We start from the raw sequence: 25,926 nt of genomic DNA, 5'->3' as shown, positions 1-25,926 counted from the left end.
TCCATGTAATCCATGAGAGTTATACTCTTATAATTTACTTAAACACCCCCACCTCTGAGACCACACATTAAATATTAGTTTCTAATATAAGAACTTGAGAAGACATCAGTATCAGACCATAATATAATTAAGTTTTTTAAAAATGTCTAGTCAAATGAATGGCGCTGCTAATATAGTTGAGACATCTAGGCCAAGATCATCTTCTAATGTACTATAATAGACATTGCTTCAGTTTCTCATTTGTATGTGATCTATGAGAGAGTCAACATACACAAATCTCCCTGGTTCCTCTTTTCGATTGAACCCCCTTAAATTATAGATAAAATGTGCTCAGGCAACTTCTTAATGTTTCATTTCAGCATGTACAAAACAATTTTTATATTTGGACTGGCAAGATGGCACATTGAGTAAAGAGTTTGGAATAAAACTGACAGACTTGAGTTCAGATCCCCAGCATCTCCCTTTTCAACTAAAAAGCTTGATTCTGCAGCACGTGTTTATTATCCCATAATGCACCTCTGAGAGGAAAGGAGGCAGAGGCATGCTTGCTGCAAACTCGTGGGCCACCTGGCCTGGCATTTGCAGAGATGAGCAAGACAGACCTGGTTGCAAACAAAGAAGATGAGGACAGAGGCTCGAAGATGTCCCCTGGCCCCCACATGTACACTGTGGCATGCATATACTTGCAGTAACATGCCACATTCCAATATGTACAAACACAGCGTACTCCCTGCTTTTGTGTGTCAACTTGACACAAGCTGGGGTCATCAGAGGAAGGAGTCTCAGCTGAGGAAATGCCTCCATGAGATCCAGTTGTAAGGCATTTTTTTTTTTTATTTAGTGACCAATGGAGGAGCACCTAGTCCATGGTGGGGGTGGGTCGTGCCATTCCTGAGCTGGTAGTTCTGGGTTCTATAAGAAGTGGGCTGAGCAAACCATGGGAAGCAAGCCAGTAAGCAACACCCCTCCAAAACATGCATCAGCTCCTGCCTCTGGGTTCCTGCCCTGTTTGAGTTCCTGTCCCGACTTCCTTCAGTGAGGAACAGCAATGTTGATGTGTAAGCCAAATAAACCCTTTCTTCCCCCCATTGCATTTTGGTCATGGTAGTTCATTGCCGCAATAGAAGCCCCAACTAAGACACACACATACACAATGCATCCAATCAAAAATGTTTACATTGTTATATAGCACACATATTTAAAACAGGAATGGATGCTTATTTAGACATCCTTTAGATAAAAATGTGAGCTAAAAGTCATTACACAGAACTACAAAAACCACAAGACAGTGTTCAATTACTTTCAATTACTTGTTATTCCTGGAGTTTCTGTCAAAGAAATACCTATTGGCTCAGTTCAAACTTGGAGATTCTCTCCTTTACAAAAACACTTTCTGATGTGTTCATATTCTTGTAAAATTGTAACTCTCTGCCTCTGTATATGTTAAGTGGCTCTGGCATCCTTATGAGCACTGTTTTTAAAAGTGGGTGATTTTATTTTCATATCACCGCGTGCCCTTTCTTCAGACTGTGATGAATCTTGCTTTCTGTCTTTTATTTGCATAAATAAAATCTTCATTTTTTGCATCATTGTGCAGCTCTTCTGCATCTAATTAACACTACGTTTCTTTTGACTGTGCAGGGCAGGCTATTTGCCTCAGAATATTCCCCTCGAGATTATCAGATACCTGTCTGAGGAAAAGGATTTTCTTCCTTGGCATGCTGCCAGCCGAGCTCTTTATCCTCTGGATAAATTACTGGACCGCATGGAGAACTACAATGTCTTCAACGTAAAAATTATATAATTTTTTCTTTCTAGTTTTCAGACGATAAACTATTTTTTCATTAAGCACTCTTTGCAACCGAGTCTGAATTATTTCATTTCCTCCTGCAAGTTTAGGCTGTTATTTTTGTCCTGATTTTCTATGCGATACTGATGGCAGTTATTTGGAAAAAAAAGAAATTTAACACAAGGTACCTTTTATTCTGGCCTAAAAGTGTCAATTAAGCTTAAGTGCTCGAGAATTTAAGGAAGAACGTATGTGGCAAATCCATAAAGTTCAAACTTACTTCCTGAGAGTTAAAAGCCTCTGTGTTCGCCAAGGACTTAACCTGAGTAGAGGAATCCCAGAAAACTTAACAGAATATAGATAGTTTCAGTAAAGAATCTTAGTCATTATTTTTATCCAGAAGGGCATGGTGAATCCAGTGCACCTCCTTAATTAACAAGGATAAGAGCAACATTGAGGCCAAAGCCCATGTATAATTGGGTCCAAGGGGATGCGGAGCAGCAAACAACAGATAATCCAGGCAGATGTGGAGGCATGACACTCATTCCAAAATGGTACCTGACCAGATTTCTTAAGATCAAATCCCAAGAAACCAAAATTTTACTGCCAACAGCATCTAATCGGATTCCATGATAATTTAGAATAATACCAGGATTAAGTACAGCTAATGATCTTTTGATTCCTCAATTTCTTGTCTTGGTTGCTTGAGTGTACGATACGGTTTTCTTTAGCTATTTTAAGAACCTGCACTATGTTTTTATGAAATCATTCTGTGCCTTATGACATAATGACTCTGCAAATTAACATACACAATGGAAGTTATTCAAGGATAGATTGTTGGTGGTTTGATGTTTTTAGAGCCATCTAGGTTGTCTGATGTTCATCACAGTTGTCTCCTTTTTCCTTACCCCAAGGCTTCCTGAAAGTGACTGTCAATTTACTTTTTTAAAATGAGAATAATCATGGCTTGCCTAGCCATTGTTGTTAGTTTTGCATAAGCCCTTAGCAACAGACAAGCAAGGAAATGTGTCATTTGAGTTAGGGGATAATGTTTGTCTGCTAGAGAAAGTCTTATATTTCCCTTTCTCACTAACAAAGAGATGCTGAACTATAAAACTCCTAAAAAGGCAAAATACATTCTTGTGTATGTTTATACTTTTGAATAGTATATCATGTTAGATTACTCTTACGGTGAAAGTTAAGAGACGTCCTTGTTGTAATTTTAGCACTTTCATTCCTTAGACAAATATCTAAGATTACGTTAAAGTGGGGAAGCTTATTTTACAGCAGTATTGATATTTAAATGTATCGTTAGCTGAATACATATTTGAAGTTGTGATACTAAATCACAGTGAGGAAGTGTTATGCACATCTTCTCTTCCATGATAGTAGCCTATTGGCTGAACCAGTATAACACCTTTTCATTGACTATACTCTATTGATGCAAAATGCCCAAATATTAGATATTTCAGTTGAAGAAAATGGCTCAGAGGGTAAAAATGCTTGCTGTTCTTCCTGAGGACCCCCGTTCAATCACCAGCTCCTGTGTTCGGCAGCTCACAATCAACTATAACTCCAACTACAGCAGATCAGTTACCCTTTTCTGGCCCATCCAGGTGCCTGTACACATCTGCTCACACAGGCATACACACCTATACACAGATGAAAGCAGAACCTTAAAAAGTGCATTAGATCTTATTAATGTGTAGCTGCATATGGTTACATATCTGTATGCATGAATCTCACCCTGAACCATCCCAATATCCTTTACTGTATTAAAATTTGTCATGTGAAATACTTAGCACTGGAAATTATTCAATTGGAAGGAATGAGGACAGTCTTCTATGTCTTAAACAGGAAACTGAATAAACGCATAAGAGAACACTATTGTGGGTTACCCAGATTTAATTTTCAAGTTACCAAATTTGGGAAGATGAAACTAATATTATCTTGTTTTCTCTCTCCATGTAGGAATATGTTTTAAAACAAGTTGCAACAACGTATATCAAGCTTGGATGGCCAAAAAATAACTTCAATGGATCTCTCGTTCAAGCATCCTACCAGCACGAGTACTGTTTTATTCTCTTGTTCTCTTTCCCCAGAGCTGTGTAACACTCTGCCCGCAGCAGTATGGGACTGCCTTTCTCTCTTTCCGCATTCTGCATTTCCCTTTCCTTGGAGGATTGCAGCTGAGCAACAGAGGTTTTGCTGCCTGATCTTGAGAACAAAGCAGTTCATGACTGTGTTTTAATTTAAGATCTGACTGTGTTGTGATCTTGGGATCAGAACCCATGCCCTTGACTAAAGGACTATCTCCAGGAAAGACTTAAGTCTGCACAACTCCCGTTCTGTCTAATTTATTTTCTTTACTCATCAATATAGGATTTCTGTATCTAAACCTATTTTGTGTTATATTTTACTTATCTACCATCTTATTTACGTTTCCCAGTGCTTTAACAAAATTCTTGATAAAGAAAATGAAGTTTATTTTCACATATTTTGATCATGTTTTCTCTTCCTCCAATTCCTCCCTAATTCTCCCCCACTTCACTACACACCCAACTTCAAGTTCTTTCTCTTCTGTCTATAAAAAGCTGAAATAAAACAAAATGAAAAACAGGCAAACAAAAGCCAATAAGACAAAAAAAGAAAAAAAGAAAGAAAAAGGAAAGTAAAAAGCCACAAATAAAATAACAACAGCAACAACAAAAAGCCATAAAACAACAACAACAAAAAAACCCCATGGAATCAGTTTGGTGATGGCCCACTATACCTGGGCATGGGGGCTATCCTGGAGTATGGGGTATATACACAGTGACACTGGACAGTAGATAATTGATTTTTCCTTCCCTTGAGGTAGCAATAATAAAAGCTCTACAGTTGGGGTAAAATTTGGTGTTCACTTTTCCTTCTCAGTGCTGTGGTTGCCTATGTGTTGAACCTGTGCAGGTCTTATAAACATTGTAACAGCCCCTGTGAGTTCATGTATTAGTTCTCTTCAAAACTAGAGTTTATTTTGATCCTTAGTTTACTAGGATACATTCCATGTGACACAATATATGACGGATGAAGAGAAAGGTGTCTGATCTTATTGTGTGCACAATCCAGAAGCAAAGAGAGATAGATAAATTCTACTGGCATCTTCCTTTTCCCTGAATAAGGACTGGAATCCTGCCAATGGAATGGTGCCATGTATAGTCACAAGGGGTCGTGCTTCTTCAGCAAAGTATCTCTGGTGTGGCAGATATATTCACAGATATATCCCCATGGTAATTCTAAATGCAGTAAGGTTGACAGTGGAGACTACCCATCATATCTAAGATAGCTCTCTGTTTATCCATCTCTCTCTTGTTTCTGTCACCTGTTTGTCTGCAACCATTAATCACCTGTCCATCTACCCTGAAATGAATTTCTCTGATTTTCTTCAGATTGATATTTCTTTTAATATTTCCCCCTTCCGACAATGTGTAGGGAACTACGGAGAGAAGTGATCATGCTGGCATGCAGCTTCGGGAACAAACACTGTCACCAGCAGGCGTCCACACTAATTTCCGACTGGATTTCCAGCAATAGGAACAGGTGAGTCAGAGTGCATCCTGTACTTCCGGTGGCATCTAATTCACATCCTGTACTTGTGGCAGCATTCAATGAGGTCTCAGAGCTAGGTGGGCACGCTCCTCTCATCAACTTGAGAAAAGCAAGACAAGAGAAATGTACCCTTAAATCTTTGTCTCAGCTTCCCTGTGTGCAAGGTGGCAGCCTTGAAGCTAACACTCATCCCAGTAAAGGCTAACTTACCTTGTGTAGGTCCTCATTCCTCATATATGTGAGGTGTCGCCTTGAATTAAGTCTAGTAACTTTCTTATAAGAAAAACAAATAAAATTTAAACTCTTCAAGGTTTTCATAAAGGTTAAAACATTTATTCAAAGTAACCAGCATATATTATCAACAAAGTCACAGAACCAATTTTCAAATGAAAAACTGAAAACAAAAAGGTTATAAGCAAGTCCTTTGCTCTTTGCGTGCCTCTTGACAGTGACCTTGCACTTTTATCTTATCTTAGAATATTATGATGCATAATTTTAATATAAAAATGGATAACTAAAATATTTAATCATTTAAAAACAGCATTCTACTAAATGCCATATTTTAATGAGAGGGACAGATATATCTACATATTTTTTATAGATTACACACACATCTTACAGATGTAAAGACACTTCTTTGTATTTATAGGAGTCTTAATTATTCTGTTATACACACACACACACACACACACGTATATATACTTTGGCTGGTTTCAATTTTCTCTGCTTTCTGGCTTCCATGATTATCCACAATCTAATGGGAAGGGAAAAGGAGCTACAAGGCAGTTTACATATGATGTTTTACATTTACAGAATGTAACTGCATCATTTACAGAATGATGTCTTGTGTGTCACTAGAGGCTTGTCTCTGATATAGGTGCTGACCTCACAGATAAACATATAGAACTATGGGCTCTATTACTTGCTTAGGGGAAAAATGATAATCATCCCAGTAACCATTTCACATTTAAATTTAATATCTTGCTGAGTCCAAATCAAAGAATAGCAAATCTATCTGAAGGAAAGGTCTCTGGCAAAAAATTTTCACTGTAATGTTTAGTAATTTTTTTTTTAGTATTTCTCACTTTTTATAACAGTTTCCCATTTGCCCTTTAAATGGATTCTTGCTGTCCTGTTCTGAGTTAAGGAGGGAAGTATTTTATCACTGTCAGCTGCCAACTAATCCATCATGTAGTTAAGTCAATGGTTAAATGTCATCTGTGTTTTCTAGGACTAACGTGTCGTCTTTTTTGCATTTTACTATTGTTAGGGCAAATTGCCCTTTGTGCTAAGTGTTCTGAAAATGAAAACTATATTATAGAACTGGACACACTGTAAGTCCTCTTCGCTGCTATCAACCAGCTCTCTCAATTTTACCACTTGCAATTAGAACACAAAGATGCCTACCGACAGTTGTATATATATGAGAAAAAAGATGAACTATAGTAATATTTATAAAGGATAATCTTTCCTCTCTTATCCTTTAATTTTGCATTGTTTCCTTTTGATACATTTATTTATTGACTATAAAAACATGTCCTTTCTTAGAGCTGCTAATTGTTTTTAATCATTCAAAGAACTTATTCATGTAAACATATTTTCTTACCATTTTATTAATATTTGACTCATAATTTCCCAAAGAGCATACAGACTTAGCATCTACATCTAAAAAGCATAATTATTAAAATGCTCTAATTTTAAAATAATTCATTTTCTTCACAAACTGTTATTAGGTAAGTTTTGTATCAGCTTGTAGATGGAAAGCAAATAGAAGAGGTGATCCCAAACTTAATAATGCCTAGTTCTAATAACAATATAGTGTGACCGTTGTGTTTAATGAGATTGTGACCAGAAGAATCAGGGAGTCCATGGCAAAGAAAGAGATTTCTGTTTGGAAAAAGTTCTCTGCTCCCCCGAGCCCAGCCCTGGGAATGAGTAAGACTGTGGTAGACTGGTCTGGACTAGGGGAACAACAGGAGGATGGGATTCTAAGAGGCACCCACATGGAGGATGCTAACTAGTTTAGTAAATATAGTGTTTTTCACTCACAAGATTTCATAATCTATTACTCCCATAATTCCCTTAAAAATGAAAGTTTATGCATAATTTGCCAGCTCATTTTGGTTTTGATAGTTCTGCCTTTATTTCAAGGGCATAAGGTGATTAAATTCATGCCAAACATTTTATGATTCTTTCGTTGCTTTCTTCCTTGCTTTTATGGACTCTGCTTTGCTTAAGGCTGTATTGGGACATGCAGTTTTGCTAAGTAGAACCTACTCTGTTTGCTTAGATTTGCTTAACCAACTCCTTGGTGTGCACACCAGTAGTCTACTGAAGCAAGGATTCATGATGCTCACTGAGCTATGTGAAAATCTGAGGTTTCATCTCAGTTTTTCTTATGACACTGTAATAGTAGAACAATACCACAAAGGAGAGTTGATAGTTGGTGCTAAATTGAACTTTCTTAAATTAACAATAAAAGAACTAGCAAGCTTGCTTTGCTTAGTCAGCTTCCTCTGTTCTACCCCCACCCCTCCCTCTGTTTGATTTTCTCCCTGAAACCTTAAAAAGAGTGATTTACTAGAAATTATCTAAGCTCAAAGCACTGGAAGCCACATAAATAATACGGGAAACATGTTGGAAGATGCATATTTATGCCAAAAACAGGAAGAACAATGAGTCGAGAAGTAGTGGGGTTCACAGATCTTAGGGACTGCTGTAGCGCTGTGCAGCGTCTTGACACATTGGGCAGATGGGCAAATCAGATACATTAGAATCAGGAAAATGGAACAGATGCGAACGTCAGTGCACGAGGAGGGATAATGGAAAGAAAAAGCTGGAGATGATGGCAGTAGAGAGAAAAACGCAGGAGTTACAGCGGGTGATAAATTGGATGAGTCGACATCCTGATCCCTTTTAAAATATTCAAATGCTACAATGTGTTGAATTGTAATGGTGATGTCTTGCATAAAAATGGATGGAGCTACAGTCAGATCTTGTTAGGTTGCAATTTGCAGGCTAAGTTCAGCTGAGTGCCACAGTTCAGAAAGGAGACAAATTGCCCAGCCTTCAGTAGAGAACAATGCAAATGATACAAAGATCTGGAAAATATGAACTAGGAGAGAGCTTGTGAGACCAGGAAATCTCACTCCTAAAAATAAAATAAAGAAAAAAAAATAGGAAAGACCAGTTTTATATTAATATATAAAAAACATAACCTGGGGCAGAAAGTAGTTTCTCTTATTTACTGATAGACAAGAAATAGAAGTTTCACTGAGTCAAGTATAGACCATACCCTGCTACTAAAGATTAATTTCTATTTGACAATCAAGTCTCTGTAGTGGCACACAGTGAAGTATATACAGTTGGTCACAGAGAGATCATAATTTTTTTCTAAGTAATAAATTTAAACTGAAATTAAATGTGTTCCCACAGTAATGTATTTTTCAAATAGCATTAGAGAACACAACAGAAACTGTATGCACATGATGAGTGTAATAATAGTTAGCATTGATATTATGGGACTGACTACATGGCCTATATAATGTAAGCCAAACTAGTAAAACCTGTGTGTAAGACAAATTCTTTGTGATGTTTCCTTTCAGGTAGAGATTTCTGAGGCATCACAGATTAATTTAACATATTACTTAATAGATAACCGTATCCTTTTCCAACATATAAAGCAAAGACTGACATTTTCATTCTGCTTATAAGCAAAATGAAACAGAAAAAAAACTATTAAAATGTGGGGAGGGAGCTCAGTTGATAGAAGACTTTCCAGGCACATGAATTCCATTTACAGAACCTTTATATGTAATGACATGCTCCTATAATCCCAGTTCTGGAGAGGTGGAGGCAGGTGACTGATTAGCACTTGCTAGTCAACCACTCTAGCCTACTTTGCGAGCTCCAGGCTTACTACAAAACCCTGTCTTAAAAAAATGAGGTGGAAAATTCCTGACAAAACAACACCTCATATTATCCTGTGATTTTCATCCAAACACACACACTCACACATGTTCTTTTATACGTACATACATGTACAAACATACTCTTACACACATACTCTGAAACAAAACAGAACCATCTACCTAGTGAAGGTCAATTGAACTTTAATTATTTTGAAATTCCTTTGGGGACCAAAAAATCAAATAGAAGACCTTCTCTTTAGTTTTATGAGTTTAACTCACAAACTTCCCTGCTCATGTAATTATTCATAAAGTCACTAATATGTCATTAATGTCAGTTATAAATCTATACTTACCTTACTTTTGATATTTGTTAAGTTTCAAAGACTGCTAGTTTTCTGTATTATCTTACTATTTTTGCTTTTAATTTTGCCCAAGGAAAATGCAGGTCTTGCAGAGGTCCTGTAAGTTGCCAAGATAATCAGTGGTTGGATAGGGCCACCTATTCCTTCCAGACTGATGCTTAACCACCCCACACAAATCTGTTTCATTGCAGATCAAATTGACATATATAACTTTTCAGGAATGGCTTTAAATATTGAAAATTAAAGCTGTGTAATGTATATTAAGAACTCTCAATAGACGTTATAAATAACCGAAGAAGTGGTATTCAATGGGCATAAGACAGTGGCTCTGAAGTTTCAACAAGCATTGGCAACTTGCAGGGACTTCACTTTACTGGGCACCACATCTAAATTTTGTGGTTAAGTTGGTAGAGTGGGGTCTAACAATTTGAATTTATAACATGATCTCAGTGCTCTGGGAGACACACTTTGGGAACTGCTGATGAAAGAGAGATAACTCTCTAAAGTAAAGGACATTCATGAGCAAACTGAGACCATTCATCTAGAAAACCTTGACAAACTTCCTTAGCTTTCTTGTCAGAAAAGTGGTGATCATTTATCTGATTAACCATTTCGGTTAGGAAAGGTAAATAAAAGAATGTCTATCTGCTTTCAGATACCCAAACTTCAGATGAAAAAACAAACCAATGCAAAGCACAGCCTTGATTCCAGTGTGTCTCTGTGTGATGGTTAATGTGAATTTTAAATGGTGACGTTAACGTGTATTAAATGCCTTCCGCATTAAGTTTACATCCTCTAAGTTTTGGGTTTGCAAAAGGTGATAGAGAAAAGGACACTATTATTAAAGCTATTCTAAATTAGGAACTAGAGGAGATTTATTCTCCCCTTCTTTAAAAAATACCGTCCACCTAGGACTCCAATCAAATATTATTTTCCTTTATTGCTTTTGATTATCTGTTCCCATTTATGGCACATGGACCTTCAGTAGTTTATACCTTACTTCATTTCATACTGTAGACATGGGAATTTATGCCATTTATCCTTGCATTTCATCCTTTTTCATCGATTCTTGCTTTTTATTAGACTATAATATGGAAGGACAAAAGGCTCTCTGCACCAAGGTCTCAATGAATCTGTTTTAAAAGAAGTTTATAATATCTTCCTCTAAAACAGAGACTCTAAGATACAGTTCACACGTCTTAGGTATTCTGGTCCTCTTCTTTTAAAATTTTTTTTCTATTCTATTTATCATATATTGTACCAAACTTTGCACTCATAGACTTGAAGTATATATGTAGCCAGAACTGCCTTTCAGTGTTAACTTAAGAACATTACTGTCCATAGAGGAGTGAACAGAGCAGGAAGTTTTTATATGGTATGAGCAGCACAGGGCTGCCCAGACAACCAGTGAATTGAATTAAGGAATTACGTTTTAATCCTGGTTTTATAGTAAACAACTGTGAGTTTTAGAGAACTTCTCAGGATCTATGCTTATCATAGACTACCAGGACTATGCTTCTGTGTGCTTACCCAAAGCCTCTAGTGCTCACGTCAAATTCTCATGCCTGGTGTCTGTGAATATAAACCAAACACTTTTCTTACACTAGTCCGGTTGTGGTACTCTTTTGATCATTCAGTGCAAGGGCAGATGTTGGCACATCAGTAAATATAGATCAAGCAGCGTCTATTTTCTGGGTACTGTGTTAAAGACTTGGAATGTAGCAGTTTTCATTGGTTTGATGCTATGCTAAACAATCTCTCACTTGGCATGTCATTCTATATTATAAACCATGAAGACTAATAGAATGGTGTCTTACTTACTTTTCAGTTGTTATAAGCAAACTCTATGACTAAAGAAACTTGCAAAAGAAAGTGTTCAATTCGGGGCTCACTGTTCTAGAGGGTTGGAGTGCATGAGCATCACAGTGGGGAGCAAGGCAGTAGGGGGCAGTCGCTGAGAACTTACATCTTGATCCACAAGCACAAGGCAGAGATAGCTAAATGGGAATGATATGGGTGTTTGAAACCACAAAGGCCACCCCTAGTGACATGCCACCTCCAACAAGGCCAAGCCTCCTAATTCTTCCCAAACACTTCTACCAACTGGGAACCAAGTTTTCAAATCATGAGCCTATGGGGGGCCTTTCTCATTCAGACCACTACAGGTGAGGACTAAAGTTCAAAAACAGTTACTAAAACTAAAAGAAGAAACTCAAGCAAGATCATATATCAATGAGTGTTACATGATCTGTGATAGTCAAAACATTAATGTATAGAGATATAATCAGTCCAAAGGATGGATTATATCAAAACAAATTTTTTCTTTTTTTTTTAGTTTTTATTTTTATTCTTTTTTAATTAAGATTTCCACCTGCTCCCCGTTTCCCATTTCCCTCCCCTCCTCCCAAATATTGCCCCCTCCCCCCACTCCCCTTCCTCTATCCCCACTCCTCTTCTCCTCCCCCCACACCATTCCCCCTCCCTCTCGATACTGAAGAGCAGTCCAAATTCCCTGCCCTTGGGGAAGACGAAGGTCTTCTATCTACGTCCAGGAAGGTGAGCGTCTAAACAGGCTAAGCTCCCACAAAGCCAGTTCATGTATTAGGATCAAAACCTAGTGCCATTGTCCTTGGCTTCTCATCAGCCTTCATTGTCCGCCATGCTCAGAGAGTCCAGTTTCAACCCATGCTTATTCAGTCCCAGACCAGCTTGCCTTGGTGGGCTCCCAATAAATCAGTTCCACTGTCACAGTGGGTGGGTGCACCCCTCGTGGTCCTGATTTCCTTGCTCATGTTCTCCCTCCTTCTGCACCTCATTTGGACCTTAAGAGCTCAGACCGTTGCTCCAAATTGAGTCTCTGTCTCTACCTCGATCCATCGCCAGATGAAGGTTCTAAGGTGATATGTAAGATATTCATCAGTATAGGATAGGGTCATTTCAGGTTCCCTCTCCTCAGTTGCCCAAGGTACCAGCTGGGGACATCTCCCTGGACACCTGCGAACCCCTCTAGAGTCAAGTCTCTTGCCAACCCTAAGATGGCTCCCTTAGTTAGGATATATACTTCGCTGCTCCCTTCCTATATCCCAACCATCCCAATCCCCCAAGCTCCTCCCATCCTCCCCTTCTCACGTTTCTCATCCCATTTCCCCTTTGCCCCATGCCACCTCACCTGCAAGTTCCCAGTTTTTGCCCTGCAATCTTGTCTACTTCCCCTCTCCAGGCGGCTGACTATACGATTTTCTTTGGGTTCACTTTCTTATTTAGCTTCTCTAGGATCACAAATTATATGCTCAATGTCCTTTATTTATGGCTTTCTTTTCTTTTTTTTTTTTTTTTTTTTTTTTTTGGTTTTTCGAGACAGGGTTTCTCTGTGACTTTGGAGCCTGTCCTGGAGCTAGCTCTGTAGACCAGGCTGGTCTTGAACTCACAGAGGTCCGCCTGCCTCTGCCTCCCGAGTGCTGGGATTAAAGGTGTGTGCCACCATCGCCCGGCTCAAAACAAATTTTTAAAAGTGCTGAAAGCCAGTAGTAGAACATGAAAAGAGGTGGAGAGTTTTGAACATTATTGAGGAAGGAAGGGTGACAGGATTTAATGGTTGCATTTTTTAATAGAAGAAATATTCAGGCACTTTCATTAAAATAATTCCATAAGCACCAGCTCTGTGCCCATATGTCCTCTAAAATATGTCTCCCAATTTCTAACAAGGAAACATTTAAATAATTTCAAGCATTAAACTCACAGTATACTGTTAACAGGCATTTAAAATATGATCCAGGCTCTCCAACTGCAACCAGTAGAATCTAAAAAGCATATTGTGGTTGTGCTTAATATTAAACATTTTACAATATGATTGCTTTATTTTGGCATAATATATTTATTTTTTGGGCATTTTACGAAATGTATTTTGATCATACTAAGAATCGCATTCTTCCCAGATCCGTCCCACCCCTCTACAGTCTCCCCCTACGTCATGTCCTCTTTGTTTCCTTTCTAATCAGCACTCTAGATCCAGATTGTGCTTCTCATATACTAATGGGTGGGAGGCCATATTTTCTGTGGTAGTAGACCTAGTAAGGGCCATAACCCTAAATAAAACTGACTCTCTTTCCTTCAGAAATCAACAACTGTCAATAGACCATCAGTTAGTGATGGGGAGTCAAGTACTTTTTCCCATTCCTTGCTAGAATGTTGACACCCTTGTTTAGGCAACCACAGATATTGTGAGTTCGTGACAAAAATATTCATGTCATGTTCAGGTGACACTGTTTCATTCTCTCTCAGATATCTGAATCTTAAAAATATTTCTGCATCTTTCAAGATTATCCCTGAGTCATCAATCAATCAATTAATAAACCAATCAGTCTCTCTTTGTCCCCCATTGTGTGTGTGTGTGTTTGTGTATGTGTGTGCAATAGATACTTTATTTGTGACTGAGTCATCTCTGCACTTTCACTTAGTTCTGAGTTTCTGTGTTAACCATTGTCCACTGTCCAAATAAAATTCTCTATGAGATTTGAGATAAGCATTAATCGATGGGCACAGAGATACAAATTTAGAGACTAGTTTTATACAATATTTATTTAGCAAAACAATGTCCTGGGACTTAAGAGTTCCCAATTCATGGGTTCTTGTACAGATTAATAGTACCACATAAGCGCATCCTTCTCTAGTGCTTGATGTGCTGGTTGCCCCTTAATAGTTATGTCACCATGGCACTCATGGGAATATCCCAGTCCAGTAAGTACTGTAGTTTTCATATATGGATAAGGCATTTCCCCACAGTAGCCTGTATAACTCCTAAAGATACTATTAAAGCTGGCCAGCAGGGAGAAAGATTCCTGGTCACCCTTGCTCTCCCCATGTACCATGACCAAAGTTTGGGGTGTCTTCAGCAATAGGGTCTTGCTGTCAAGTATTGACAGAGCAAAGGCCAGGGTCTGAATTGTTTGGGGAGTCTTCCGGACGCCTCTGACCAACAGCTTGACTGATAGGCTGGATATGTACTGGCCTCTTAACTAGTCAAGTTCTCTCTATGAATTACCCTATGATGCTTTCCTGAATGTATGTGTATATGTTTATACATATATATATGAACACATATATTTAATTGCATACACAAAACATTTTAAATAATAAAAATATGAAAATAGTGTTTTCTTGAAGCACTCTAAAGGAATTTTTATTATATTCTCAAGTGTTATGCCAAATATCTTAATAATCAATTATCAATTTAATCATCTGATAATGTGGGCATTCCTTTATATGTTATGAACACAAATAATTTAAGATCCTAAATCTTATTTTACAAATACCATCACCAATATTTAAGATTCTCTTTGCCATTGCAGTGCCATGCACCTTTGGAAGATAAAATATAGGTGAGAATTATTTTTTCTTTAGATGGTGGAAGAAATAGAAACACTTTTATGAAAGGAAAATATAGTATTTTAGATCTCGGTTCATGTGACATAATTCACAGGTTCCCTTATTCCTTAGGTATGAGTTTATCACTTTGAAGACTGCTGAATTGTTGTATAGTAGAGACTCAAGGAATGAGAAATGGAAAATTGTCTGAACAGAAAGCACAGATTACAAAGAGCTGATCAAGAGCAGTGATTGGTATATCATAACACTGACTAGCTAGATTTGACTGTGCTTTGCACATGGTTATCAAAACAATGTTCAATGGGCTCTCTAAATTAGCTTTATTTTTTACATGTATTCGTGTACTTTTCATGATTTTTAGTGATTTCATTTCACTAAAAATCTAAAGCCTACCTACTTATTTAACATACCAACATGTATCTAGATAATCATATATATTTATATAGTAGCATATAGTCTAAAAATTGATCACCCATAGCTACACATACTGATATCCATGAGAACCCCATATGATTCTTAATTTTGTTTTTATCTATCTCATAGAGAGTTGTATGCTTGTATACTATGGTACACATCTCATGGAGAGCTGTGTGCTTGTATACTATGGGACACATCTCATAGAGAGACGTGTGCTTATATACTATGGGTCACATCTCATGGAGAGCTTTGTGCTTGTATACTATGGGTCACATCTCATGGAGAGCTATATGCATGTCTCCTGACTTACCCTGATAATGAAAATTACACTTGAAACATGGTTGTTTGCAAATGTCTTTATTCAAATCGAGGAAATATGGAAAATATGTTGAAGAACACACTGACCTGTTTGGGATGCAATCTTAAAAACACTTTCCATTCACATTTCCAGAGGAAACCTTTGGTATACATATGTTTTTCCATTTAATTATATTATTAATAAAAAATAAAGAGTGGTTTCCCTTCCCTCGTTCTTCACCCTTTGTGCATAGGATCTGCTCACTCCATAGCAGTGGCTGGTCATGCTGTGAAAGGGTGCCTGCAAACTGGAGACAGGATGTCTTAGAATTCGGTCATTGTTCCCGTAAGGGAGGATGTGTTAGGAATCATTTAGCAGTCACAGTCATCAGAATTCTGCTCTTTATTGATACTTCATTATCGATCCTTCCACCGTTTTAAAGGCTAAGAAGCACAATCATTATCATACTTCATCCATCTTGGTGACAACTGTGAAATTTTAAAGCAGAGGCTCTCAACCTGTTGGTCATGACCCCTTTGGGGGCAGATCGAGCCTTTCACAGAGGTCATCTGTGAAAACACAGATATTTACAGTAAGGTTCATAATAGTACCAAAATTACAGTTATAAAGTAGCAACAAAAATAATTTTACAGATAGTGGGGTACCACAACATGAGGAACTGTATTTAAGAGTTACAGCATTAGGAAGGTTGAGAACCAGTATCGTAGCACCAGGTTCCCAGGTCTTCATTTGCGTAATGGGAATATGGTTAATACTTTATTGTTAGGTTTTCATTTGTGTTTCTAATATTTTTTGCTTATTTTCCATATTATGGGTATACCCATTTAACCCGGGTTAATTAAAATTATTGTAGCTATTGATTCATATATAACACTGATTCTGCCATTTACTAAGCAGCATGCTTAAGAGGCACTAGGAATCAAAGGTGCAGAGGGTACCATGATTCCAACCTTATCATACAAAGGTCTGATCAACTTGTTAATCACATATCACACAAATAATGTCTGATTTTCAATGGAAGATTCAGAAAAAAGAACAAGGGGAAGTACTAGTGAAGGTGATTCATATCCACAGAAAAGATTCATGCTAGTGAGCCCATGGAGAAAAAGTTAATTGTAAACCACAGAGTTTTAAAAAAAGTTTTTCTCAGTAAGAATCCTTTCTCAAGATTGGATTCTTGGATATCTCTAAAAGTTTAGCTGATTGAGCAGAATCAGCTGGCCTGAGAACATCCTTTAAAAGTTTTGCGAGATATTTTTTTTCTCCCCATTTAATCTGCTTGTTTTGGTTTTATTTGCTGAGTGTGCAGAAGTCTTAGGAAGCTGATTATGCACCTTCATCAAGGCTTTAGGGGACCGTGCTCTAAGATCAGAGTATATTACCACACAAGAACTTTGCAGAAGCTATGTAGGTAGAAGAGAAATAATATAGAGAATGTAGCAAGACTGCTGCAATGAACTCTTTTAGTTGGGCTGGGAATCTTTGCCAGTAGCAATAATCGCCATCAGACATAGCATTTGTAGACACATAGGTCTTCATTCAATGAGAGTTCATAAAACTGGGAAGAGAGATTTGTAAGTCTCCCTTTCCGTGTCTGGGATCACGATGAAATGCCACTTTTGCTTCCAATATGGAGAATGTATTAAATTTATTAATTATTAATTTATTAATTATTGCTAACTACATTAAGTTCATATTTCTATTCCTTTTTATAGCCACTGTTAAATTTATTCTGGATGTGTTAATTACTAGTTTTATATTCTATTTTGAATGTAGAAATAATTATGCACATGTTTTCTTCTAACACTTGGGGCTTTTTCTTGACATTTCACTTTAAAAAATATATTACTAACCATGTATCAAGGCAAATACTGAATACTATTTCTTCAAGGTATTTTAATTTTTACAGAAGTATGCTTTTTGAAGGTGGCTATTTAATTTAATCTTTCCCTTACACTGTAATTGGTTTTTCCAACCTTTCTGCCAATAGTAATTTTCTTATTGTGCTAGTATTGTTTGCCTAATATTACACCGATGTCAGGTACAATACTATTGAATTCTCATGTCATTTATCAAAAATTTGCCTATTGATTAATTACAGAATAGCCTTATTTAAGCAGCCTGTTTATAACAGAGTAAATGCAAAATGAATATAGATCTGTACAAACAATAAAGCAAGTATCCTGATTGACCTTATAATAGAAGTCATTATTGTTTACCAAGTCAAACCTAAATAGCCAATGCAAATTTGTGTAGTTTCCTAAGCATTCTGACTCAAGGAAGTAGGTTATACCTATAGGTGCAGTTAAGTGCATTGATTAGGATCATTGCAATAACTGTCTACCATAATCAAGGTTTCATACATACTTTACAAAACAACACAGCATTCTATGATCCGCTGGGATAGTTCTTCAGTAACACCACTCTATTTTTCACCTTCTGAATAAAGCCTGTAACTGATTGAAGATATAATATTCAATGTACATCAAAAGAAATAAATGAAAGTAATTCACATTATCCTCTTAATACAGTATAGCATTTGTGCAATATCAAAATTATGACCAAATTAGATATTGAAAATTGTTTTAAGCATATCTTAAAATGTGTGAAAAGTAAAAAAGAACTTTAATGGCTCCTTGATTCCTGTAATAATCTAAGAATTAAAGGCATGCACACATACAGCCATGTATTAATTGAAAAATTACTTCTAAAGAAAGATTGTCTTCCAAATTCCAAACCTTATTTATACATATAATCTTATTCGAAATAAGGTCTTTGCTGAGATAATAGAGCTAAAGATGGCACAATCCTGGAATCAGAGAGAACCTTTATTTAATGATGAGCATTCTTTTTTATTTTTTTTGCATTTAAACACTTTATTACTCAAATTAAGAAATTATACATTTTGTCTGATAATGGTCATTGTTTTAAAAGTGTCATTTAGTTTTCCCACATTTAAAAGTATATTGCTAATTCTCGTCACCTAACCCAACAGCACAAAGAGCCTCCAGGCACAAAGATGCTGGACTTGGCAGAGATGCAGGGTTTGGAGTCCTCACCAGCTCCAAATGTTTGAAATGATGAGCATTCTTAAAAGACACAGAGAAGAAGGCATCGGACACAGGGGTTGAGTTGTGCAAAACTAGAGTTAGATGCCAGTGTAACTCTATAATGAAGGGATATGGGCTTTGGGGCATCACCAAGGCAGGAGGGAAACATAGGGCAGATTTAACCTTAAAATCTCCAGAGAGGGCTGGAGAGATGGCTCAGAGGTTAAGAGCATTGCCTGCTCTTCCAAAGGTCCTGAGTTCAATTCCCAGCAACCACATGGTGGCTCACAACCATCTGTAATGAGATCTCATGCCCTCTTCTGGCTTGCAGGCATACACACAGACACAATATTGTATACATAATAAATAAATAAATATTAAAAAAAAATCTCCAGAGAGACCCAACCTTGTTCTTTCAGTCCACCATGAAGCTAATGTGCAAAGCTTCCTGTAAATTGTCATAGAGAAAACCCCAGAAAACTAACGCACACACACGCTTGGTTTCTAGTTTGTGATTATCACATGCTTTAAATCCAGCGTGCTGTAGTGTCCTGTCCTTTGGTAATATACAAAGGAGATATTGTGAATCAAAGTTTTAGCTTTATTTTTATTCTTCTTACATTTTTTGTGACTATGCAGAATAAAATAGAAAAGGCCATCTCTCGGTGTCACTCACAGAAGCCATACATACTGTTTGGAATCACCAGCTAGAAGATCATGTTTTATTGTCTGTATTTAAAAGAAACCACAGGAGTGCTGTAGTAGTGAGCATAGAATAATGTGTAGAAATTTCCATAACATTATTGTAATGTTCCCACAGATTCATTTTCAGAATTCTCCAACATGTGTATGTGTAGATATAAAACCAAGTAGGAAAATATTGGTTAGTGCTACTTAGGTTTCAAATACAAACACCTTTTTATTTTGTCCTGAAATATGGAGCATAGCCACAAAATATACTCACTAACTGACATCTGACAAGGACATTTGTACATGGAGAAATTTATTTTTTAGTTACTCCACAAAACAATGATCTTGTATGTTTCTCTCAGTTATAGAATTCCAAAGTACAGTTTACTGTTTAACATAATATGCAGTATTTTTATACATTTATACTGGTCTCCTTTTAACTAAGAATTCAGATTGTTTGTTTTTGGTTATTTTGGATCCTTTAATTTGAACCTGACTTTATGACTATTTTAAATGAGTACCTTTTTATCAGATATGATGACATAAATTATATTCCCTTGAATACACACACATATGAGATTTAACAAAACTATTTCATATATATATGCATATACATGTAATTTAATTTAAGATTTAGTTGATAATTTTAGATGTGCTATATATATAATTATTTTCTAATTTCAAAATGTATATAATTTTCTTGTGTACTACACATATCAGGTAAAATTTTAAAATTATATTAGGGTAAAACACACACCTCACACAACACACACAATGCAAGAATACTAGCATTTGTTTGTAGCACGAATAATAGGTGTTATGTACATATTTTAGTTTTCCAAATTCTACAAAATGGATCACATCCATTTGCCAGATTTTGTTCCTTTGAGTGCCCTTTAGGTTACTTTTTGCAGGTAGTAGTGTCTGTTATATAAATAGCAAGTAAGACATTTCCTTATAATTTTTTTGGTTTATTACCACATGATAGAAAAGTCTTTTTAAACCTTTGCTATTGACATGATGCTTTTTTATGAAATTCTGAGGCTTTTGGAACATTCCCAATCACTAATTGATCAATTTCTGCATTATCTTATGCTAGAAGACCTGGCAGACCCAGGGGATTGGATCAGATTTGTATTTTGTATATGGGATGATTTCTATTCTTGATTGTATCTTGTCCTGAGTAAATAACAAAGTCAATTCTGTATCTTCTGGTATAAATTCAGCATTTTCAAAATGCAAAATAATCCTTTCTACATATTACAAATTGGTAACTATGTTGAGAAGTTCTTTTTTTTTTCTCGTTTTGTATTTTTTTTTATTATTTTTTACTTAAAATTTCCAACTGCTCCCCGTTTCCCATTTCCCTCCCCCTCCTCCCACATATTGCCCCCTCCCCCCGCTTCCCTCCCCCTATCCCCACTCCACTTCTCCTCCCCCTAGTCCACTCCCCCTTCCCACAGTACCATGAGAATAGTATATAATTCTGACTTTAGACAGTCATAAGAGCTTTGATCCACTTTACTTAAAATTTCTCATCTGTAACCTGCCTTTTCAGATTCATATGCATCAGTATAGAATGTAGGAGCTCCAGTTAGTGGTGTGTCCCATACAGTGTGGAGAAGAATCCAGTTAGTTCTCTTTATAAGTTGAAGTCTCTTGCTTTGTTAATATTGGCCCCATATTTAGTGGCAGCTCCTTTCTAGTGTTGACTTTCCTCCCATAATTTGTCAATTTTATCATTTTAAAATGTATCATAATGTCTGTGGATCTATTCTTTCTAATAGACAAAGTCTCAATTTCCCTTTTAGAATTAACTCAGAGACATTTTCCACATAAGTTTTAAATTTTTTGCTGGTTCATTTGGTAAAAAAAGATCCATTGTAAGATAATGTCTTCCCTCTGCATTAAAATTCCTTCAGGGGAATGCTTGGAGCATAATATGACTAGAATGCAGTTAAGATTCAGATACACATGATACATATGTGCCTTCTGCAATTTCTCTTTAATCAAAGCCAATTCTCTGACAGCTGCAGCTGATAATTCCCTTAGACTATTTAAATCATTGTCACCATCTATGGTTTTGTTTAAATTAATCAGGTTATCAGGACCTACCACAATAGTGCACTGTAGATGGGAAATATCTCCTAGCAATCTTTGGAAGTCATTAATAGGCCACAATCAGTCTCTCTTAATTTCACATTTTGAGGTCTTATTTTTTGAAAACCTATTTTATATTCTAAATAATTAATAGAATTTCCTCTTTGCATTTTTCAGGAACAATTTGCCATACCCAACAAAACAAAATTTTCTTTACTTCTTCAACCATTCTTTCTAAAATATCTACATTTGAATCATTGCAAAATGTTATCCATGTAACAGAAAACTATAGCCTCTGGAAATTGCTGACTCATCATTTCTAATGGTTGACTTGCAAAATATTGGCACAGGGTGAGGCTGTTTAAAACTCCCTGTGAGAGAATCTTTTGTTGATATCTCTTAGCATGTATCAATTATTATTACAAGTAGGTTCTGTGAAGAAAATTTTTCTCTGTCCTCTTCTTGTAAAGGTATAGTGAAGAAACAATCTTTTAAATCCATAACTCTAAGAGGCCACCCATTAGGTAATAGAGAGCCCATTAGCTGAATCACCCTATTAAGAGTTCTTAGATCTGTTACCATTCTCCATTTTCCATTTTTTTTTTAACAACAAATACAGAATAATTATGAGGTCTGGTCGATTCCTCAATATGCTGAGCATCAAGTTGCTCCAGTACCAGCTGCTCTAAAGCCTGAAGTTTCTTTATTGTTAAAGGTCATTGAACAATATTGTTCAAGACAAACCCACACATGTTTGTCAACCATTTTAAAGGTAGGGCTGTTGGTAGGGCTTTTAAATATTAGCAGCTGTTGTGCTCTGTTTTGTACAACCTGGATGGTCAGTAACTGTTCTTTATAATGTCTTGTGATATTTTTTTCACAAACATATCTTAATTTATGGTTTGTTTCTAAGATCACAGGAATGTGAATCCAAGTATTCCATTGCTTTAACAAATTGCACCACCACAAACTCATTGCTATGTTAGCCATATGTTGTTTTACTATTCCTCTCTATTCTCCTGGCCTTATATATTCAACCTATTCATTTTTTTTCCAAAGTCAGATCTATTTTGTAAAGAGAACATTTTAAGTGAGAAAAAGGCATTAGTCATCCTCTTCTCAGAGCAGCTTTGTTGTTATGCCACGAAATTAACTCAAGACAGTCAGTTCTTCCCAGGCTGGAAAATTAGCTACTTAACCTCTCTGACATTAGCATGCATTAACAATATGAAGAGAAATGATATTTGCACTGATCACTCCCATTTATAGAAGGTGTACTATGATGGCAATAATAAATCTGTGTAATTTCTCAGCCTTTGTATGACTGCAGAAGGTGATGGCTATTGCTCTAAATTATTCCTAGGTAACAAATGCTATTCAGTGAGGAGGAGCTGAATATATTGCTGTGAAATTTCAAAATGCTCATACCTGGGTCATGATTTGAGCAGCACTGTTCATGTACCTGCTATTGTAATGGAAGTGGGCTTATCATTGAATTCCTACCTTAACAGTTAAGCCAGAGTACTGATCCCTAATTATTGTGATTCAGACAACCTCACTAATAATGCTGATGTATGTAGACTTCATGTCATTGAACAGAGATCATAGTGACTTGGCAGATGACAAAAGAATTCACATGCTTAACTGGGACATGCAGATGAGCAGAATAAGCAGGTGATGCTCAGGAAATATTTTTGCCTCATTTTTAACCCAAAATTCTATAAATAGGGTGATTTATCAGCCCCTTCACAACTTCGGCTACAACTGTATACATATTGTTTTAAATTATGCTGTTATTATGCTGTGTTCTTACAGCTATTTATATTAATAGCCTGATGCTCCCTGTTTTGTGAGTCATCATAGAACTCTTAATTTTTCTACTTTTGTTATGGGGCATTTGTGATCTTAAATGGAAGAAAGCTGATTCTGATTGTATGACAAGAGGGGCCTGGGGGCTCTAAGATGTGACATGCTAAGCTTCATTGCTCTCAGCTTTCCAGTGGTGTAGGCTGAGTTTAAGTCCAGTAGAAGGGAAACAGAACATCTTTAAATCCTTGATGACATAAGTTATAAAACAATCCCACACCAGTTCAGAATTATGAATAATAAAAGGGTTATTTATTTAAAGGGGAAACTTACAACAGTTCTCTGAATGAACAGGAATAGAGTCTAGCAGCCAGAAGCAGGAACCAAAAGCAAAAGTAGGCATATGGTTACCGCTGCTTTTACAGTGTAAGAGACAACACCCAAGTGGGCTGGTATCTTAAAGGCTATAGGATGAAGGAGCAGAATGTGTTCCCACAGCACCTCCCCCTTTTGTTTAAATAAGAGAGTTCCAAATCCAATATAAAACTATATACGCTAAGAGCAGGTATCAAGTATAATTAGAATACAACCATCATAAACAATATTAAGCAACGAACATATGCTAAATGTTTTAATAAACATTCTAGCCTATGGAGTCTAAGTCTTGTGTAGGAAATGGCTTGACTAGTTCATAATAGTACAGTAACTTTGACTATCTAATCTTCAAGCCCATCGAAGACCAGAGAAGGGAGATAATATTACTTGAGCAGGCAGGAAGTATAATCAAGTAGCTTCCAAAGGGAGCAATATATGACAGAGACAATTAGCTTCTTGAGCAATCATCCAAAGTCTCTTTTTGCAATGTTGAAGCAACCAACTTTGGCTAAGGCCTAGCATAACTGACAGATCACATTTAGAGACCGGAAAGTTTTCCAAACCACTTTACCTTGTCTTGGCAAGATTTGACAGTCCTGCTTATCCATTTCTGAATATCATGTAACTTGTCAGTAGTTGAGGCATTGTCAGTTCCTAGCCCAAAGGCCAGGTTTGCCAAGAAGAAATCAAGCTCCAAGTGGAGTACCTTCAGTGCTCAACATTCTCTTGGGAATAGATTGGTGCTGTCAGAAGCCATCATGTCTCATGTCAACAGAACCCTAAGTTATTTAAATGCTATGCTCCATAGATCTTTGAAGTGGTTGAAGATTACCTATCTAGACATAATACAATTTCTATATCTCTAAAGAATCAAATTGATCTGACTGTATGTACAACAAACATGAACAACTATTGACCTATAATAATACCTGTATAACTTAAAGACTAAAACTTTATGTCAGAATATTAAATAATCTGTAAATAATGTGCAACAAATGAGGACAATGACCTCAAAATGTAAACAATCTATAAGTATCTTGATTAGAGGTAGGAATAATATATAATGCAATATGAAAATACATCCTAAAAGTTGTATCAATATATAAAATGTCCTAAACCAAGGTAGAAATATGCATATATACAATCTGACAAAATATCTTTGCATAGGTATACAAATGTAAACAAAAGTAACAAATATAATTTGAACTTGTATCAATATACAAAACTATCCAATGTAAATTATCCATAAATAATAGCTTACGAGTATTCACTCTGTTACCCACTATTACTATCGCCCTTTAATTTAGTTTTTTGAACAAACACAGTTTTCACCCCAACACTCTATCTAGTACAAATAATAATCAACAAAGCTGATTATTTTTGTGTTTATAATTAAGCTCTCTCAGTTTTTAAAGTGGATTTAGTCCATCATGTTGGCACTAATTTTTGCATGGGGGAACCACTTGTTCATAGCAGCTGCCAAACTAGCTTAGCACAAAAATATCCACACAGAAACTGTATTAATTAAATCACTACTTGACCCATTAGTTCTAGTTTCTTATTGGTTAATTCTTACATCTTAATTTAACCCATTTCTATTAATCTGTGTATTGCCACATGGCAGTGGCTTACCAGGTAAAATTCCAAGCATTTGTCTCTGGTGGATCCATGGCATCTCTCTGACTCTGCTTTCTTCCTCCCAGAATTCAGTTCTGTCTTCTCCACCTACGTAAGTTCTGCCCTATCAGGCCAAGGCAGGTTTTTTATTCATTCAAGGCAGTTTTTTTTATTCAACCAATACAAGCAACACACAGAGGGAACTTCCACATCAAATTCTCCAATTACTTGCTCTTTACTATGTTGCCTTTTCATTGGTTGTTGTCATTTTTGTCTTTTTGTCATTGGTAAGTACTTTTGCCCCCATGTAAGCCATTAACATTATTATGATGTTGTCTTTCTATGTTTTTGGCTCATGTATATGTATGTGTGTCACATGCTATTCTGAGTAGAACTGTTCCTCTGTGTGTATGTGTGTTTGTGTATGTTATTCTGCCTAGGCTTGTTTCTCTCTCTCTCTCTCTCTCTCTCTCTCTCTCTCTCTCTCTCTCTCTGTGGTTTAGCCATTACATTTTAT

At 36.5% G+C, this 25,926-nt stretch overlaps 1 protein-coding gene across 1 annotated transcript in view; it reads left to right on the top strand.

The window, feature by feature from the left end:
• Positions 1–25,926, top strand: part of Trhde (thyrotropin releasing hormone degrading enzyme) — a 369,227-nt gene that overhangs the window by 316,968 nt on the left and 26,333 nt on the right. The window contains exons 13-15 of the mRNA XM_057758096.1: positions 1,642–1,789; positions 3,761–3,858; positions 5,261–5,368. Coding sequence (XP_057614079.1) covers positions 1,642–1,789; positions 3,761–3,858; positions 5,261–5,368 — 354 coding nt within the window. The remainder of the gene's footprint in view (positions 1–1,641; positions 1,790–3,760; positions 3,859–5,260; positions 5,369–25,926) is intronic.

Source organism: Chionomys nivalis, chromosome 25 (genome assembly GCF_950005125.1).
Source record: "Chionomys nivalis chromosome 25, mChiNiv1.1, whole genome shotgun sequence".
NCBI lineage: Eukaryota > Metazoa > Chordata > Mammalia > Rodentia > Cricetidae > Chionomys > Chionomys nivalis.
The sequence above is the reverse complement of the archived record's forward strand: the minus strand, read 5'-3'. Positions and strand labels throughout refer to the sequence as shown.